Source organism: Convolutriloba macropyga, chromosome 6 (genome assembly GCF_964194025.1).
Source record: "Convolutriloba macropyga chromosome 6, txConMacr16.3, whole genome shotgun sequence".
Classification (NCBI taxonomy): Eukaryota; Metazoa; Xenacoelomorpha; order Acoela; family Convolutidae; genus Convolutriloba; species Convolutriloba macropyga.
The window spans coordinates 68,081,304-68,099,632 of record NC_134473.1 but is presented as its reverse complement, the minus strand read 5'-3'; the positions used below and the strand labels follow the sequence as shown (position 1 = coordinate 68,099,632).

The 18,329-nt window shown below is 35.3% G+C and overlaps 1 protein-coding gene across 1 annotated transcript; it reads right to left on the bottom strand.

The window, feature by feature from the left end:
- Positions 1-1,739: 1,739 nt before the first annotated feature.
- Positions 1,740-11,567, bottom strand: LOC142340549 (uncharacterized). Its single transcript, XM_075391191.1, has 2 exons — positions 10,064-11,567; positions 1,740-4,292 (listed from the first exon to the last, which is right to left on the bottom strand). The coding sequence occupies exons 1-2, from the start codon at positions 10,691-10,693 to the stop codon at positions 1,794-1,796; spliced, it is 3,129 nt and encodes a 1,042-aa protein (XP_075247306.1). The 5' UTR covers positions 10,694-11,567; the 3' UTR covers positions 1,740-1,793.
- Between the last annotated feature and the right edge of the window lie 6,762 nt (positions 11,568-18,329).

Here is an 18,329-nt window from a genome sequence, read left to right as displayed (position 1 = left end):
GTAATCATCTCAACATGGACGGCGCGAGTAGTAAGACAGGTGAAGTGGAATCCCCACCTTTTCTCAGTAGTACGGCGGACAGTAACATAGAATGGCCCAAAGTAGTCAGCGCCGGTAAGCAAGTCTCTCCTTCGGTAAATCAGACATGATTGGTTGCATAGTTACAGCTTGGAGTTCTCGGCATCTCAGGCAGTGTGCTCTGATGGAACGCAAAAATGATCTTTATTTCAGTACTGTATAATGTTCGGCACAATTGATCGTAAGTACTCAACGCTGTGCTGATAATGCTTGACATGAATGTGCTCAAGGAACAATTTTACAAACGGGTGACGTGCATCTAAGATTATTGGGTTCTTTACGTTAAACCCAACTTCAATTATCCGCTTTATGTGACCAAAGGAGCGGATTAGTCCATTTGAACTAAGGAATGACGAATGTGGAGCAATTCGGCTACTTCGTTTAACAGAAATTCATTCAAGGAGATCTTTTCTTTCGGTTTCAAAGGATTCTCCTTGCACCAACTACTGGAGATGACGCTCGGCTTCGTCAAGCTCAGTAGTGTCCGTGATGCTACCGTCGAGGTTACAGTAGCTGGCATATTTGGGTAAAAGTAGGAGAACGTATGCAACAATACCCAAGTACTTTTGATAAGAACTAAACTTATCAAATGGGAATAACGAACGAACGGGTATTGTCTGTTTTTTAACAGAGGTAGCCAAAGATACAGTGTCTTCTGTAGTGACTGCTTGGTTGACGCCAAGTTTGATGTTATTTATGACGTCTTTGTTCGGTACGAACGGAAACGCGAATAAGTTGAATTGCGGAACTTTGGCACAACTGCTTAGTTGCAAAACTTCAGCGGACATTCCACCTGTGCCAGCGTCAGCTGGATTATCCTTAGTTGCAACGTGGTTCCGTTGGCTGGTATACTCCAAAATTTTGCAAACACGGTTTTCAGCAAAGATTGGTTGCTTTTTTTGGAGTTTCCATTGGAGAAAGGTCGTGCTGTCTGAGCTCAAATCCAGTAATATATTTTTGCTGAATTTGTTATTAAGTCGTCGTGAAGTAAAGTCGAATCATGCGATTTTGCCAAATCCTAACAGTGCCAAATTTTAAAGTACTCAAACATGTACAAACGTATTTTCTTTCGAAATTGAACCTACAGTTGTTAAATGCAGCCCCATTAAATTTACGAAGGCGTGCAGACTTAATTTGCGCAAACAATTGAAGCTCGGTTATCATTCCATTGGCAAACAATTGTAGCAAATGTAAGAGAAGGAATTTCATTAGATCGTAAGAGAAGGAATCATTTAAATCTTTAGAGCGTTTTAAACGGGTCTAATCAACAGAAATAAATGTGGCACCGCAACAAGCTGCTTGATTTTGACATAACTTGAAATCTAAGTTTGCTACTGAAGCACAAAGTGAACCAAGTTAACGCAGTTTTGGCAACCAAAGCTTACCAAAACTTCACCCTATCAGCCCCTCCAAAACGATAAATTTCTTAAAACCCACAAAATATATTATACTACAATGGACGGGTTATTGAAAACTCAAATATTCCTCTGTGAAATTTACTAATTGGTCCAAAATGGGTGAAATAAAAATATCCTTTTAGTGCAAAGTCTCCCCCCCCCACCTACAACTAATTACGGTCTGAACAAAAATCTGATCTCATATAATTAAGTCGGCTGCTGCTATGGATTATTTAGTACACAGCTTTTATTTTAAAAATAGTGAAAATTAAATGTATTTCTATTTAGAATATATAGAATTGAAAAACAGATTTGTGATTAGGTAAAAGCAGTTAATCTTCCACCGAGTCTTTTTGTCCCCCGGAACCTTCCAGTATAAGCTGACAAATTGTGTGATCTGTACACGCTAACATAGACCGAGGGGGGTTCCGGCTGACTTGGAAGAGCTATTCTTGGCACTAAAAGCTCTACAATTGACGACCCGTTGCCTCCGTTCTCACTTTTTGAACCCTGTTTTGAATGTCGCACAACCTCGTCAATACTTCGAGGGGTTCTAGATTTCCTGGTCCGGTATGTCTGGACGTTTCCATCTTGCTGGAAGTTTTGATGGTCTGGATTGATGCTACTTTTGGATCTGGCTAATTTTGAAACTGGCATTGACAAAACAGCCAGACGTTGTTCTAAGGAAAGGATATCCCGACCGGCAGGAGGGGGTTTGGGCAGGTACGTACAAGTTACTGGCCGGTAACTACTGTCCGATTCCAGATTGTCGGCTAAACTTGAGGACAAATTGACTTGATTGAGAGAACATTTAGACCCTGAGTCTAACTCGATGTTGTCGTTTTTGTAAGTTATAGCTTCTCGAAGTTGTGCTCTTCGGGTTGTCAAAGATCCAGCTGATTTTGGACGGGACGAACTTCGGTTGTGTTTGGTCGCCAGCTTTATCAGCCGTTTCTGATTGGTCAGCGACGAAGTGTAACCATTACGATCGGAATGATATTCTATAGCTAGAAGTCGGTTATTGTTATTATTTTGACTTTCGTTGTTTTGATTTGACCCTACGACCGTAGATTTCAGACTCGTTGACGGCCGTTTTGTTTCGTGCTTAGCACTATGAATTTGCTTCAATTTTCGTTGATTTGTACAACTTTGGCCTCCAGGACAGTTCATTTGTCGACATAAGTAGCACCTTTTGAAAACAGGCGCAACTTTGTGACTCGAGGGTGCTGGGGGTGGTTGCAGTTGGTACCTGCAACTATCACTGCAAGGTGTATGCTTGCATTCCGGGCAAAATCGGGAGGATATAGAAGCGAGAGCTGATCTGGCTCTAGTCCCGTTTGATGAGTTGTTTCTCGTTACTGTCGGAGTTTCGTTGACAGTTGCAGCGGCAGCGTTCACTATTGAGTTCGTGCTAAGCTGAGATGATCGTGGTCGCATATATCGAGGCTTTTTCAGCTCATCTTCTAATCGGACGGTACTGCTTTGATGTTTCGCCATTTCAAGCATTCGGTCTAGAATTGCGGATTCGTCTTCGCTAGGCAAAAGTTCTCCGACGTACGCCCTCCAATCTCGATTCAAGTTGGCCAAATTTTCCAAATCAAGTTTCTGCAAATGTTTGGGAAAGAGAGGTTCGTAGTATAGATCAAATCCCCAAGGTTCGTCACTTATTATATCATATCTTTGTTTTTCCTCTTTGGGCAGTTTAAACTTAGGTACAGAGTCACTTTGAGATTTTGCTACCAACTTATCCTGCAGAGGCAAATTTTCGCCTAATTTATACTTTTCGACCTTGTATTCGGGAATCGTGTACGACATATTTGCCGATGGTTGAACACAAGATGTGTCAGAGCCGAAAGTTGTATTAACTTCATCATTTTGGTCATTTGAAGCTTTTCCGTCCTTTTGATGATGATGATGATGATGATGATGATGATCAAAACTTCGTTTAAACCCTTCTTGAACGTTAACACTGACATCCAAAACTTTCATCAAATAAACTTCAGCGTTTCCAATGCTAATATTAATGACGTCAGCAGGCTCTTTGTCTGATGACCTTGATGACAATTTACTGTTATTCAAACTGTCGTCCACATTTTGACCTCTAAAACCAGCGTGAGCGTTTTGACCTCTAGGACCATTAGCCATACGGCTGCCAGATCGAGATTGACTTCGTTCACTTTTTTCAAAACTTTTATCATTATTTATTGATTGGTCTAATGTTATTTCATAATCGGGAGTCAAATTTCTCGGGCTGCTTTGACTTAACGGAACAGAAATTTGATTGTCGAAATTACCAGGCTCGAATAAAACTATATCCTGATCCTGATCTTTGATTGGTTCGCTTGGGTGAGGATTGAATTCAATAGCAAGTAGTGACTGGTTATCATTTGGTTCCCGTTTTGTCAAATCTTCGTCCCCACGATCCTCGGAAGGCGGAACAACTTTGATAAAACTTACACTTGTCGGCGTTTTTCTAGAACTTTCTAGAAGGGTTCCCGAAGCTGAATGATGTTCGCTAAATTGGGTTGGAGCTCCCGTGACCTCTAAACCTTCCTGCGCTGGTAAATTTTGAGAAGCAACCGGAATCTTATTAGCAGATAGACGGTGGGATAATTTTTTGGATCGTTTCCTGGCAACAGCGTTTGACAGTGGGCGTGGTGTTTTTGGGATTTTTCTAGGGTCGAATACTTGATTGTGCGTAGTAGGTGGTATCATTGAGTTAGCATTCAAAGCCACTGTTTTGATTTCTCGGTGGGTTTTGGCAGAGACAGGGCGCATTTGTCGGCGGGTTTCAGATTGAGAAGGATATTCTATCGCCTATAATGCAGTAGTCACGTTGAAACACTTAGTATCTATTCTACTTCGTTTAATTTTATTCAAATGAATTAAATTAAAAGTTTTTAAATTTTTAGTTTAATTTTAAAATAAAATTTTTAAATACTCCATTTACGGAAGTGAAATTTGAACAAAGAAAACTCTCCACTCAAAGCCATAGGAAAAGAAAGACTTGAACGACAAAATAAAATGTTTTATGTGTTTCCCAAAGTCATCTCTTTGTTTATTGAAGTGTCAACAAAATTTTTAGATAATTAGGAAAATTAAGTATTGGAAAATTATTATTAAATAACAAGATAATTAACTCTTTCCCGGGTCGAGGTTTCGACAGAAAAATAATGTAAGAATTGCGGTGAATAGCCGTGAACAAATTTTGCATTGCAAAGCGCCCGCATCTTTTAGCGATGAATGCGGTGAAATTTTGTAAGATTTGCGGTGAATTTAGAGGTGAATTTTTTTACCGCATTCACCGCAATTCGTACCATAACACTTCCCATACGCGGGTTCGAACCTCTGACCTCGTCCATGTCAGCCACTTCTTCATCCACTGCGCAACGTCACTATTACTTCTAGTATTTTCTTTTTGAGTTTAAATCAGAGTCACTATACCCTATGTAAAACATATGCGTTGAATTTTTGTAACATTAGCGATTTTTAGCGTGAATTTTTTTCACCGCTTAAGCGGTAAATAAACACTTCACCGCTAATAACAGGAAGCGCCTAAAATACAAAAATTTACCACTGAAAACTGCTAACAACACAGAGAAATTTGTTATTTGATTATATGCAACAAAAAGACAAGGAAACTGCATTCATCTTCAAGTTTTCTGAGGTAAAAATGTTTGAATAATTTAGCGGTGAATTTTTGCATGAATTAAGATTTCGAGCGGTCAATTTTATTCCAACCACTTAAACAGCTATTCTTACATTATCTTTTTTGAAAATTTTGCCAAGGTGAAGATAATTTGGAGAATTTAGCAATGAATGTGTAAGAATTGGGATATTTAGCGGTAAATGTTTTTTTTCACTGCAATCCCGCATTCACCGCTATTCTTACAACTTTTTGGCAAGTTTTTCTGAGGTGAAGTTATTTGGTGATTTTTGCGGTAAATTTTTGCAAGCTTTGCGATTTTTAGCTATGAATATTTTTTTTCACCGCATTCACCAGATTCGCCGCTATTCTTACATCTTTTTTGCAAATTGTTCTGAAGTCAAAACATTTAGTTTTTTAGCGGTGAATTTATGTAGGATTTGCGATTTTTAGCGTTGTATGTTTTTCCACCGCATTAACCGCATTCAACGCTAAAAACCGCAAACCTCACATCTTTTCACCGCATTAATCGCAATCCCTATATTTTTGAGCAATTTTTAGCACCGCTCACACCTCGACACGGGTTAAAAAATGGCTAAAGACCACAGCCATACGCTCTCAGTGTGGGTGTAAATAAGCCTTCAATTTTATGAAAACCTCGCTTAAATATTTACATTAAAGTCTCTAGGTGTCAGTTTCATTAATTAATAACGTTAACTTTTTTTATAGAGAAACCCAATAAATAAATCTCATTGTAAGTGAAGAAGAACTCAACGCAGATTTTTTAACTCAACGCAGATTTTTCAAATCAAACAACTCAAAATTCCTTATGTGAATGAAGAACTGAACAATCAGTTCTGAAGCCTATTTGGCCTATTTCGTAAAAGAAATTTTATTCCAGATGAACTTGGTACCCATAAACTCCATTTATGAAAACCGTAATATATCTCTGATTTCTCAGGCATTTACGGATTTAGAAAATTACTTTTTTAAATTTCTTTGGAATCTACTAAAACTAGCCAAAAATGTCGAAAAATGTTTCTTGAGGGCCACAAGAGAAATTTGAACGCGGCCTTCATTAACAATATGATGGTTTTTGTTAAAATCAAAACTTGCTCCAATTATGTTTATCAACAGAACTACGAGTATATAAATTTTTTAATCTTTTTTATGATAGAGGACAAAAAAACGAAATTTTAGAATTGAAAATTCACCAGAGCTTCCGTCAATTTTCAAACTTAGCAAAATTTCCTACTAGTTGATTTTTTTGATAAAAATTTTGTTTAGAGAAATTAAAGACGGGCGGTGGAGCAGTTGCATTTCTAGATGTATTTCTAGATCATGTTCATATTTAGGAAGCAAACAAAAAAACTGTAAATCTTTGAGCCTTAGACTGCAAAAAAAGTTTACTGAAAAGTTGTATTTTTTGCCGAAACAGATTTCCTAAAGCCATAGCTTCAAAATTGAGTATAGACAACGGAGAATAAAATTTTGGAAGCTATATCTCTATCGGTTGGACTTTTTTCGAGCAATAAAAATAGCAAACAATTAAATGATATATTTGTCTGAATTGGCTTTTTGACGCATAACATTTCGTAGAAGCGGTGCAGTTCATTTGCTGAGAGTTTATTTTCAATAATGAATTTGCTGGTTGTTGATAAGCGTTTCCACTTCTCGTGATCATTTCAATAAGTGAACAAGACAAAACTATTTCAACAGATGTTTTCTCTGAAAAAAGTAGACGTTTTTTATAACCCGTCCTGAACGTCAAGTCTTAGTCAGCACTGAATCATTCAAATTGCAATCTAAGATCAGTCTCCTATCATAGCTTTCATCGTGTCACCTTTAAGACTTCGCACGTCTTGAATCAAACCTGAAGACACGACAAGTCTTAAGTCAATTAAAAATTTTCATCTACAGATTATTCCTTCCTCATATTTAGTCATACCCATTTTAGTGGGCCGGGGGCGGAACCGAATACTCAAACAGGTTTTCTTGTTCAGTCAGTTTTGGCCGATGGAATTATTCATCGGAGGGAGTTCTGAGTAGCATCATTAGAAAGCTCGTCCAGCCTAGATTATAAAAATTGAAAGATTTTTCTGAATTTCTGACCAAATCTTTGCAGCTCCAAATAGGGTTAATTTTATCTTTCTTTAAGAGTGTTCTTGAAATAAAATGTTGCCGGTTTGTTCTTACTTAACCCAATTTTCTCCCAAAATGCATCACATATTTTTGAATCACTTATTATTTAATTCCACGTTTTTTGTTTGGAAAAATGTGTATTCTAAATGGAGGAACAACAATAACAAGGCGAGTTTTGTTCTAATCGTTTTTTGCCAGTCCAAAGTCTGTTCCGATTGTAATCAGTCACTGTCCCCTCAAAAATAAGTTGATTATTTTTCTTTCTTAACAATTACAGATCAAACTAATGCATACTAAAGACACTTCAAATCAGGGCATACTATTTACAGGTCCAATTGGCTTCCTAAGGAGTTTAAAGGTATGAATTACACGTCGCATATCACATTACTGCTGTTGAATACAGTCACAGTTGCAAAAATATCTAATGTTTTTAACGGCTTTGCCACCAGTTTTCGGCAAAAAGTTTAAATTGATTTTTGATTTTCGTTTGTATTTGTCGTTCTGTTTGTAGACATAATGACATATTGACATATTTTGAACACTGACATATCTAAATAGCTTTCTTTGGAGAAATGAAAGGACCACTTTTAGTGGATTTGGTAGATAGCTAATGTTTTTCTCTTGAAATTAATCGCTCATCATTCGCAGACCTCACTATCCCGAGGTCACATATTACATTTGATGACCAAAGAAGGCGCATATGATTATACTTTTTTTACAGAACAGATTATGTTTTTAACGAATTCGACAAAAACTTCTCGCAAAACTTTTGATTTTCGTCTTTATTTGTTGATTGTGTTTGTAGATATATGACAAATTCGAGATAATAACAAGTCTCAAGGTCTTATTATAGAGGTATGAAAAAAAGCTGTTTAATTGACGCTTTTTGAATCTGTTATTAAGTATTCTTTTTCTAAATAAGTAGAAAAGGTTTGTGCATGTAATTAATGTTTTTTGGTGTAACACACATTTTTATATATATATATATATATATATATATATATATATATACATAAATATTTATATATATATATATATATATATATATATATATGAGGACATGAGGACAATTCAACTAGCCCCTTTGCTACACATCACTTTATGAATTCTTGGTTACTTAGTTAATTTATTTCTCATCAGTTCGAATTTTGAAGACAGCTTGTACTTGTGTCCCACAAAATCGAGATTTTCAATTTTGCGGAATGAGCCTCACGACCAGCCGGGTTGTGTAGTTTGGTAGTTATTTCTTTCTCTCCGCACATTTGGAGAGCCCAGCCCACAAGATAACTAAACTGCTCATTGCTTTTTGTTTAAGTTAGAACTGACACTCCTCTCTCTTTAGGTGATTTTTTATCAGCACAATTACGGCTGACAGGGGGCTATAGCAATTATCTTTAATCCGTTTCCTCGTATGGCAATTAGGGCTTTTGACTAAGGTAATAAATTAAGGGTAATTGACACACCCTCAGAAATTAGGCTTCTCTTGTCATCAAAACTGCCACTCTTCAGCGTTTTCTTGAATGTCTAGGAGAAACCCCCTAATGCTTCAATTGCAAGGGGAACAAAGAGAATTTCTCTGTCTGATCAATTGTTTTCATGTGCGCCTTACATCCGCTTTTCAGTTGATTCAAGAGCATGGCCAGCCTTCAATGCTGCATTTGCAATTGAGTTGGTTTGCAGCAAAAAAGTCATAGTCACATCAAAGGCAGCCGGCCTAAAGGTTTGCCAAGAAGGAAAATAGATTTCGCCTTGTAGTCAGTTGGTGTCTTGTATAAGGCTCTTAGTTTCCACTAATGGGGCCAATTTTGCCGCGGGGCAAGATCATACAACTCTATCGCGATTTCTATCAAGCCTTCTGTCCATTGCCAGACCCGTGAGATGAAATAGCATGGTAAACATGAATGTGCACTATCCCAGTTTTGCAGTACGGACATTTCCTCTACGTATTATGAACAGGTACTCTCAATCTGTACTTTGTGCTTACTTAAAATTCATTTGCAGTCACATGAGGGTCGAGAGCTAGTTTTAGTGGTGCTGATAGCCATGCACCCAAATAACAGAGAGATAAAGATTGGATTCTCGATTTTTCTCTCGTAAACGACAGGAAAGATGCATTTAAATTAGTGCTTCAAATTTTTTGTTATCGAAATTTTCTTGAATTTTCTTCTGAGAGAAGGCCGCTAAGTCCACGGAATTGAAACTATCATAGTTCTCCCGGAAGGTGTAATCTTCCTTTTTGGACTCTGACTAGTGATCCATGACACGAGCTCGTCAAGTAACATTATTGAGCTAACAAAGGCAAGTTTAAATTGGTCCAGATACTGCTGAACTCCTAAATCCGATAAACATATAGGTAGTGTCGCCTGGAAAATGTCATATATAAATGGTGACAAATAAAACTGTACATAAATTTTACATCAACTCAGCTTGTTTATCAGCCATCCAAACACATATTTAGTAATATGAAGGGAGTCAATCCTTTTTCGCTCTCGAGTACCTGCAATTGCAATACCAAAATATGTACCCGGGTGCTTGATTATGATAAACAAACATAAATATAGCTTTGTTGACCCTTGCTTAATATTCTTGCAATATAAACTGAACTTACGTCAAAATCTTTTCTCAGGAGCCTTGATGGTTATTTTTGCGATGATAATGGTACCCAATAAGCCTAATAAGAGTAAAACTACCCACAAAAATTAATATATGCCATTATAAAGCGTAAACTTGTCAATTTTAGGTGCTATAGTATTGTATCGGGGAAAACGAACCCACTCTCAAAAATAAGCATCTCACGTACCTTCATTTCCTGATTGTTATTTTCCTCAATTTCAGATCTTGGATCGGTTCGTCTGATATCATCCTGATCCCAAAGTGATGATTTAATTGACGAAATCGATCTCTTAATATACGCATGAGGTGTTGCTCGGCCATCATTATCATAATCAAAATCATTTTTGTTAAAAGATTGATGGTCGTCCGATGTGGAGTATCCGACCAGTGTCGAGGAACTACGCGGGGGCTGAGGTTCGCAGGGATCCAAACTGAACGACAGTGATGTTCCTGGGAACCATAATTGATGGTACACCGCCCCCTTTTCGCCCCTACCTAGTAGATAATGAACATAACTCTTTTTCTGGTCCAAACTCATTCTCTGCTCCAGACTACTATGCGGTCTTTGCATTTGCCAGTCTTGCCCAAAAGCCGACCCAAAAATGTCGTCTAAAGTCCTCGGCTCTTCGTTGTTTTCGGCATCTGCATTTTCCGAGTGTCCGTTTGCTGTTAACGATACTCGATTTTGATTGGCTGCTGAGAGCGGCCGAGCTGACATCAAAGATGATTGGTTAGATATGATGGCCGAATGAGGGAAGGTTGTTGTTGTTGGCTCTGGATTTGGCGAAAAAGTTGTGTTTGAAACGGTTTCGACCATCAGAGTTTAGTCAAAATGTCCATTTTTGGCAGTTTTTAGTTTCGAATTTGTTCTGATAATATTCGAGCACCTTTAAAAATTTCCTTCCAGGTTAAATATTGTTCAATCAAAACGCTCAGAATAAAATTGTTTAACGTAAAAGTAATAACAGAAGTGTGGAACCTGTAGTTATAATAAATGGTTAACAGTGAGTTAGCAAAAAATTGACCAGTTATTGAAAGAATTCAGAATAAATTTCATTTATCTGCAATTTTGTCAAAATAACGTCGAATTACTATCAAACATTAGGATACTGCAGTCAAAACTTGAATAAAATTATGCATTAAAATGAGCCTACAAGACGCAAAAATTGGGATTAAAAATTCCTAAGTGTCATTACTGAATAGCTATTATTTCTTTGATAGGGCGACTAAACAGTCTGTATAAATTTTTCATATGTTTGTTATAATATTTTGTGCTCATAACCAAAGCTGTATATAACATTTTTCCAGTGGTATGTATGTTGGAAAGAAAAATGGTTCGCCAGTAATTTTTGCGGTTTGGTTTGATTCGATTTTGGCTTTTCCTCCTTTATGGACGAATACAAAATAAACAAAAACAACAAAAGTGAATATGTTGAAAACATGGCCACAATTGGTTTAAGTCGAGACAGGTGAAAAGGGGAATGAACACATTATTTGATCAGACAAACAAAAGCTGAAAAATAAACAAAATTTTGACTACATAATTCAGAGTATCGAGTAACCATATGAGCTGTAAAAGTATTGAATTATTAAACATAAACAATTATAGCTCCTCACTTTTTGATAAATAATGCAAAAAGCTATTGATATATAACACAGTTTAGTACCATGTACTATAGTTATACGTGTCACAAATTATAACAGTGATTTTCATGCCAATTAAACTTCAAAAAGCCACTTTTTTTGTGAAACAATCTTTCGAACTTCAAAAACTTCAAACAATAACAATCCAAAATTCAATTAGCTATTCTTTTGAAAACTGCAGGAATGTTTTAATCACGGCATGCGCTTCGTTTTTTGTTCTGTATTTTTTGTACATATTTGCAGATTGATGGCAAAAAGCGCACGTTTTAAAGTAACGCTGCATAATGTATGAAAAAGGCTAGATAAATAGCTTTTACTGTAACTGAAAGGGGTCTGAACATTAAAGGCGTCATCAAATTTTAATGATTACAGATTTCAATCAAAATACTTGATGGATAATATCATGCTGTTGTTAATGACATCGGGATCTCATCAGACTTTTTTCAGCAACTCTTCATATACCAGCAGCAGCAACAAAAGAGTGCCAGAAAGAAATATTCTAATGCTAGAGCAGAGTTTCGCCCACTTTTCAGCTAATTGTAATATTAAAAAAACAAAACCACACAACTCTTGTCCTTTTTAGGAAAAAACCCCCCGCAAAAAACAATTAAATTTAAACAGGAAATAAGCCCCCAAGGAAAAAAACCCACCTAAGTTTCAACGAGTTGCGCATTAGCGCATTTGGTCATGCCTCGCGTGCCATGGCCATGCCTTAGCTGCACGTGGGACTTGATATGAAAGTATCACTACTTAAGAAATTATCACGACTGAAATTCAAATTTAAAATGGGGGTTTATTTCCGTTGGGGTTTATTTCTCTGGGTGTTTACTTCCTATCTAAAATTACGTATTTTTTTCCAAGAGGGGTTTTTTCCTAGACCCCTTTTACCGCCTTCTCTAAAGTGGAGTCACTTTGGAGTCTGATAACTTCTCGATGATAACAACCGTGTGCTTTTTGTCAATAATCAATTCTTGTCGCGAAATCAACGTTTGCACAACTTGCGCAGTAACATATTAGCTGACCGTTAATTTTGCCAAAATCTGGAGCAGTGGCGAAAATCTGCTTTCCTTTTGGACAAAATTTCGCACCTCTTTTTCAACTGAAAAGTTGAAAAATAGTGGCGGAAAAGGTCGTATAATCAAGTGAAAAGTGGCGTAAATTATGCAAAAGTTGTAATCGCAGCGACAGTTGTTATAATCGCAGCAGTTGTTATTGGCAACTCAAAATTATTCAGTAACCCTGTTTCTCTTTTAATCTTTTTCATAGTGATAAAAACTTGGTCGTAAACTTTCGCAATCAACTTTTATTTTTATTAAACAACAGCTGCATCGAAATAATATCAAAGTATTTTTTAGTACCCGATGAATACTATGGATTATCAGAAGCAGTAGCAATCCCTAATTTGGTATCGGAAATCTTTTTGTATCAGCCCCTACTGTTTTTTGTTGCTATGGGAAAAGTTGCAAGAAAAAATTGGCAAGGCTTCGTTGTCTAATTGGTAAAGTGCTGGCCAGTAAAGAGGTGACAAAAAATTATTTCAACTATTGTAATTGAATTGAGAAGTGATGAAGAGATTATTGAGGATCTCAATGAATTTCTTAAGCAAATGTAAAAAAAACAATCATTCTACCAGAATTTTTGCAAGCAGATAAGTTTTAAATTTAGAATAGGTCAGGATTTTGCACACAAAGAAACACAAAAAACAATTTACCGAATTACTTTTTCCTCCATTTATCATGGGTCTTTGTATGAAACTTGCATTAAAAGCTTGTTGAGATCTTTTAGTGATCTTAGAATGATGGTTAGAATAAACTTTCTCAGAAATTTTATCCAAGTGATGGATGCAAACCTACGAAAACACAATGAGTATTTAGACTTCTCATATCAACGGAAAACAGGCTAAGTCTTCAATTTTATCAAATAATAACCCGAGATATCGACAATTGAAATTTATATTGACAATTAGAGTATAAGTTGGCCATATTAACGTTAAAGACAATTTGAGAGAACCGTTAAGATGTTAAATAACATTGAAATCAAAATTTAATGTGAACTTTATTCTGATTAAATGAAGGAAAAATGATTAGCCAACAAAAAGAAGTGAAACTTTTTATCATTAATAGTTTCAGTCAATTAGAATTAACAAGTAAACCGTAAATTTTTTTCAATCGTATATTAGCAGGAATATTTTTTGTGTTTGGCAACGCTTTTTTTGCTTCCAGTACTATCATTGATTGTTCACGGGGAGGCATCATCATGATTCAATCCCTTAAGTAGTCTTTTCGTTGTTCAATTGTTGATATCACTCAGATTTCATGTTCGATCTGGATTGTCTGCTTGTAAAAATTGCAAGGCAGTGATTCTTTTTTGCTATGAACTGACTGGTTCTCATCTGATGTTGTTTTTTTTCTGCTAGTGATGCATTTAATCAATTTGGCGAATTATCTACCAAAAATTATACAAGATTTGCAACAAAAATGAAGTTGGTTTCAAACCATCTCAAGTGTCTTGCTCAAAAAACGCACCCCAAATTGATCTAGACTCATCAAATTTGATCCAATTTTACAGTTTTTGCTCAATATGTACGTGCATTGGCGATTTTACTTTTAAGTGCAAGAAAAGGATCTTCAGAGGTTGTAACTTTTCAAGCATATCTTTGTGAAGTTTTTTAATTCTATATACTGATTTTGATCTCGATCGGCGATTTAAGTATACATACGCTGGCGGTGAAATAATAATCTATAAAGAAAAACTTAGTTTGCTGTCAAACTAAAGTATAATACGGTGCTCTTCAGAAAGACAATCAGAATGTCAAAAATCACAAAAAACAGTTCTAATTCTGTTCGTTTTAGTCGCCCGGCTATTAAATTAAATTCGCAATGTCTTATTGTTCTGCAAAAAATAAATTACTCGATATGCATTTTATATCAATTATTGTATAAAAAGCAGTGAAAATAAGCATTTTTTCAGATTTTGCCGCATCAGAAGTGGAACACTTTTAAATCTTTGTGAATTGGTATCCGTTGTTAAATAAGTCTTTTGAAACTTTAGAGTGTGATCTCGTTTACCACTTATGACAATAAGCGAGAAAAACGTTGATAAATGAGTTGTGGTAGCTTTTCTTTGTGATTTTGGCCTCTTTTTTGGTTCTACATTGTTTCTATGTAGTTGAATCTCTCGTCATCGAGTTCCTTTTTGGCACCCTGATGCAAAATTTCATGAAATGATCTTGGTATCACATTATGTGTCATTACTTTTTTCAATTTGCAAAACCAATCATCGAAAATCGTTTGCAATGTTCACATTTCTTTTTGTGCACAGAAGAAATACTGTCATTCAAATACTCACTTTTTCTGCGTGTTTTTTAAACACAGCTGGGTCAATGGTTTCTGAAAAGTCTAATTTGATGAGTGGACTCCGCGCATCTGAGTTTTTTGTTGTTACCAACTATTGCGATTTCAAAAAAGAGAGCGCATAAAAGCGGAGCACTCTTTTTGCAAAGTTTTTTCTTTTTTAAAAAAAAATCCAGTTCATTATTTAGGATGCATCTAAACGACGCTTTCACACAGTTCAGAACTCTAAATTCAGTAAAGTTAATATAAATTATTTTTCAGGGGCCTCCTGAGATCACCAGACAGGACCGTATTGTGTTTCCGACTGACTCTGCCAAATTGCCTCAAATCTGGAACCTGCAGAGCAAATTTTATTATTACTGTTGTCTTTTTGTTCCGACCCCACTTCTGGGGGGAGGAGCTATATACTCAAATGGGTTTTTTTTGTTCAGTCAATTTTGGCCGGTCGATATATTCATTATAGAGAAATGTGAGTGGTATCATTAAACAGCTCGTCCAGCCTAGAATTCAAAATTGAAAAGATTTTTTTGAATTTCGTGTATTTCGAGGAAATATCGAGGTTTAAATTTTGTGTGAACAAGTGATAATTACATGATTTTGTTCACTTTTATCGTAATTTTTGTTCAAATTAAGGCTTTTCTATAACAATATTATTTCAAAAATTTTTTTCAGGCTACAAAATTAAAGAATTTTGTTCTACCAATAGCTCGATAAAAGCGTTAGTTCTGGTCTCGTGAGAAAGTTTACTACGAAAAAAACTCGAATTCATTTTGAGGACTGTTTTTTAGAAAACTTTTTTTAAAATAATTTTGTTTTTTAATGACTTAGAGACTAGTTATTTTCATATCGAGGTTCAGCTAATAACAAACCTCGTTTGCAATCTTATGATACTCATTGAACAAAAATTTCTTTTTCAATGAATCGCTCATGTTTTTTTGTCTTCGGCTCATGAGTTTTCGAGATTTTCAAGGATTTTAAATTTTGTGGGTCCTATCGCATAAACTCGATAATTTAAAGTGCAATTCGTTTCCCAATGTGCATTAAGTAAAACAATTTAGTGCTTTGAGTGGACAGCTATTGGCAGTCAATACTTTAAAAAATAATTTTTCGAAACTTTTTTAACATTAAACGATATTAAATTTATTTTGATAAAAAGTAAGTCAATCTCAGTAATGACAGGAGCCCTTTCTTTTAAATGCAACCAAAACTAATTTGGTAAGCGGTTTTATCTTCTAACTATTGGGTTTATGACTTCCATGCCACGAGTTTCCATAATTTTTTAAGAAGATTTTTGGATGTTTTTTTAATTTGGTTCCTTTGAAGTCTTATCTCTTTATCCAAATATTGATAGTTCTGATTGGCGAACCGAAAACGTTCAATGACACATAGATAAAGTTTTGAGAGAAATGCTCATGGTTTAAATGGCTTGGACACTTTCTTCTCGCACTTTTCAACTGAGTTTTTTTTGGTTTTTGCCAGTATTTGTCATTGTTTTCATAATCATAGGTTTTATTGTGATGTCCTATTGGTAGTATTTTGATGAAAAACATCGTTGTCGGGCATAACGTAGTGTATTTTTTGATTTCCGTTGAAAGATCTTGAGTTTAATGGCTGCTAATACTTTGAAAATAGTTTTTTCTCCAGTTTTTTTCGGACATTAACCATTCTTAAACTTGTTTTCGTGAACTGTAAGTCAGTCTCAAAAATGACAGGACCTCTTCCTATTCTACTGCAACTAAAATGAATCTGGCTAGCAGTTTGATCATCTAGCTATTGGTTTCATGACTTCGATGCCACGAGTTTTCACAATTTTTTTTGATTTTTGATTTTTTTAAAAACTTTAGTTCCCTTTGAAATTTTATCACATTACCTTAATATTGATAGTTCTCAGTTGCTCAGAGAATTAGAAACGGAATTCAATGGATCATAGATAAAGTATTCAAAAAGTTTGTAGTTGAAATGGCTTCGACACTTTATTGCACTTTTCTACTAAAATTTTTGTTTTTTGCCTGCTTTTGTGCTTGTTTTCATAACCATAAGACTTATTGTGATACCTTATTGATAACTATACGATGAATAACATTTTTATTTCCTTATCTAGGCAAAAGTTACCGTATTTAATGACTTCCATTGAGAAATATTGAATTTTGTGGCTGCTAAGACTTTAAAAAAAACTTTTTTGGACACTAAGCATTAAAAAACTTATACTTATGAGTTGTAAGTCAGTCTCATTAATGAAAGTCAGTCTCTTCTTGTTTAATTTTCTGTAACCAAATTAATCTGGCATGCAATTTTACCGGCTATCTATTGGTTTTATGACTTCGATGCCACGAGTTTTCAAAATTCTAAAAAAAAATTGTTCTTTTTTTCTGTATTTTTGGTTCATTTTGAAATGTTGTCTCATTATCTTAATATTGATTGCTCCAATTGGATTATAGAAGGCGTACAATGGATCGCATATAAAGTTTTCAGAGAAATGCTTATGGTTTAAATGGCTTCGACACTTTCTTCTCGAACTTTTCTGGTGAATTTTTGGTTTTTGCCTGTATTTGTTGTTGTTTTCATAATCATAAGACTTATTGTTTTGTCCTGCTGGTGTTCTATGACTAACAAACATTCTTCCCTCTCATTGTTTCATAGTTTGGCGTATTGTTTGTGTTCCGTTGAACGCTATTGAATTTAACGGCATTGATATAACGGGTTTCCTCAAAAATTTCGTAGTTTAATTATATTTGTTCATACTTGTTGATTATCTGAAATCATATTGTTAAAAAAAAGAAGAACTCCATTGCTGTTAAAAAATTTTATGAGATTCGAGAAAGTTATACCAAATATATATATTTTATTGGCTTCGACACTTTTCTCAATAAATTTTTTTAATTAGCTTTTTTTGCCTTTCTTTTTCTATTCTTCATGTAGTCATAAAATGCTTTCTGGTCCCATAAGCTTCTTGATGAGTATTGAATGATTTATGTTGCTCAATGCACTCAGTTTTTTGCGAATTGTAATAAAGTTTGCGATATTGTTAGTTCTCAAAAATTTTATTTTTACTTTCCGGTTTTTGTTCTTTTCGTAAATTTGTATTTTATTCTCATCATTGAGAGGTTCCGTTCAATTCACTGTAATTCAAAAACTATTTTTCCATTGTTATAATGTGGTAACTGATCTTTTGTTTGGATGACGATATGCATTTTCGTAAAAGTTTTGTGAGAGGTCAATATTTGTTTTTCTTTTTCTCTTCTTCACTGAAAAATTTTTGTTTTCGCTTATTTTGCTGTTTGTTTTTTCTCGCAGTCTTTCTAATGGCAGATCATGTGAACGCTGTAATGAGGCATGGTATCGTGCAATTCAATTAGTAGTTCGGTTTTATAAAGATTTTTTTAAACTCAAAATCTATTTTTAATTATCTCATCATTAGGTTGACAATTGAGTCAAAAATGTAGATGAACCTGGGTC

What these genes read in the sequence shown, in the direction of transcription:
- LOC142340549 (XM_075391191.1), bottom strand. Translation starts at nt 10,693, where the DNA reads ATGGTCGAAACCGTTTCAAACACAACTTTTTCGCCAAATCCAGAGCCA. An exon ending in ATAACAATCAGGAAATGAAG is followed by an intron (nt 4,293 to 10,063) that starts GTACGTGAGATG and finishes ACTGCATTATAG; the next exon opens with GCGATAGAATATCCTTCTCA.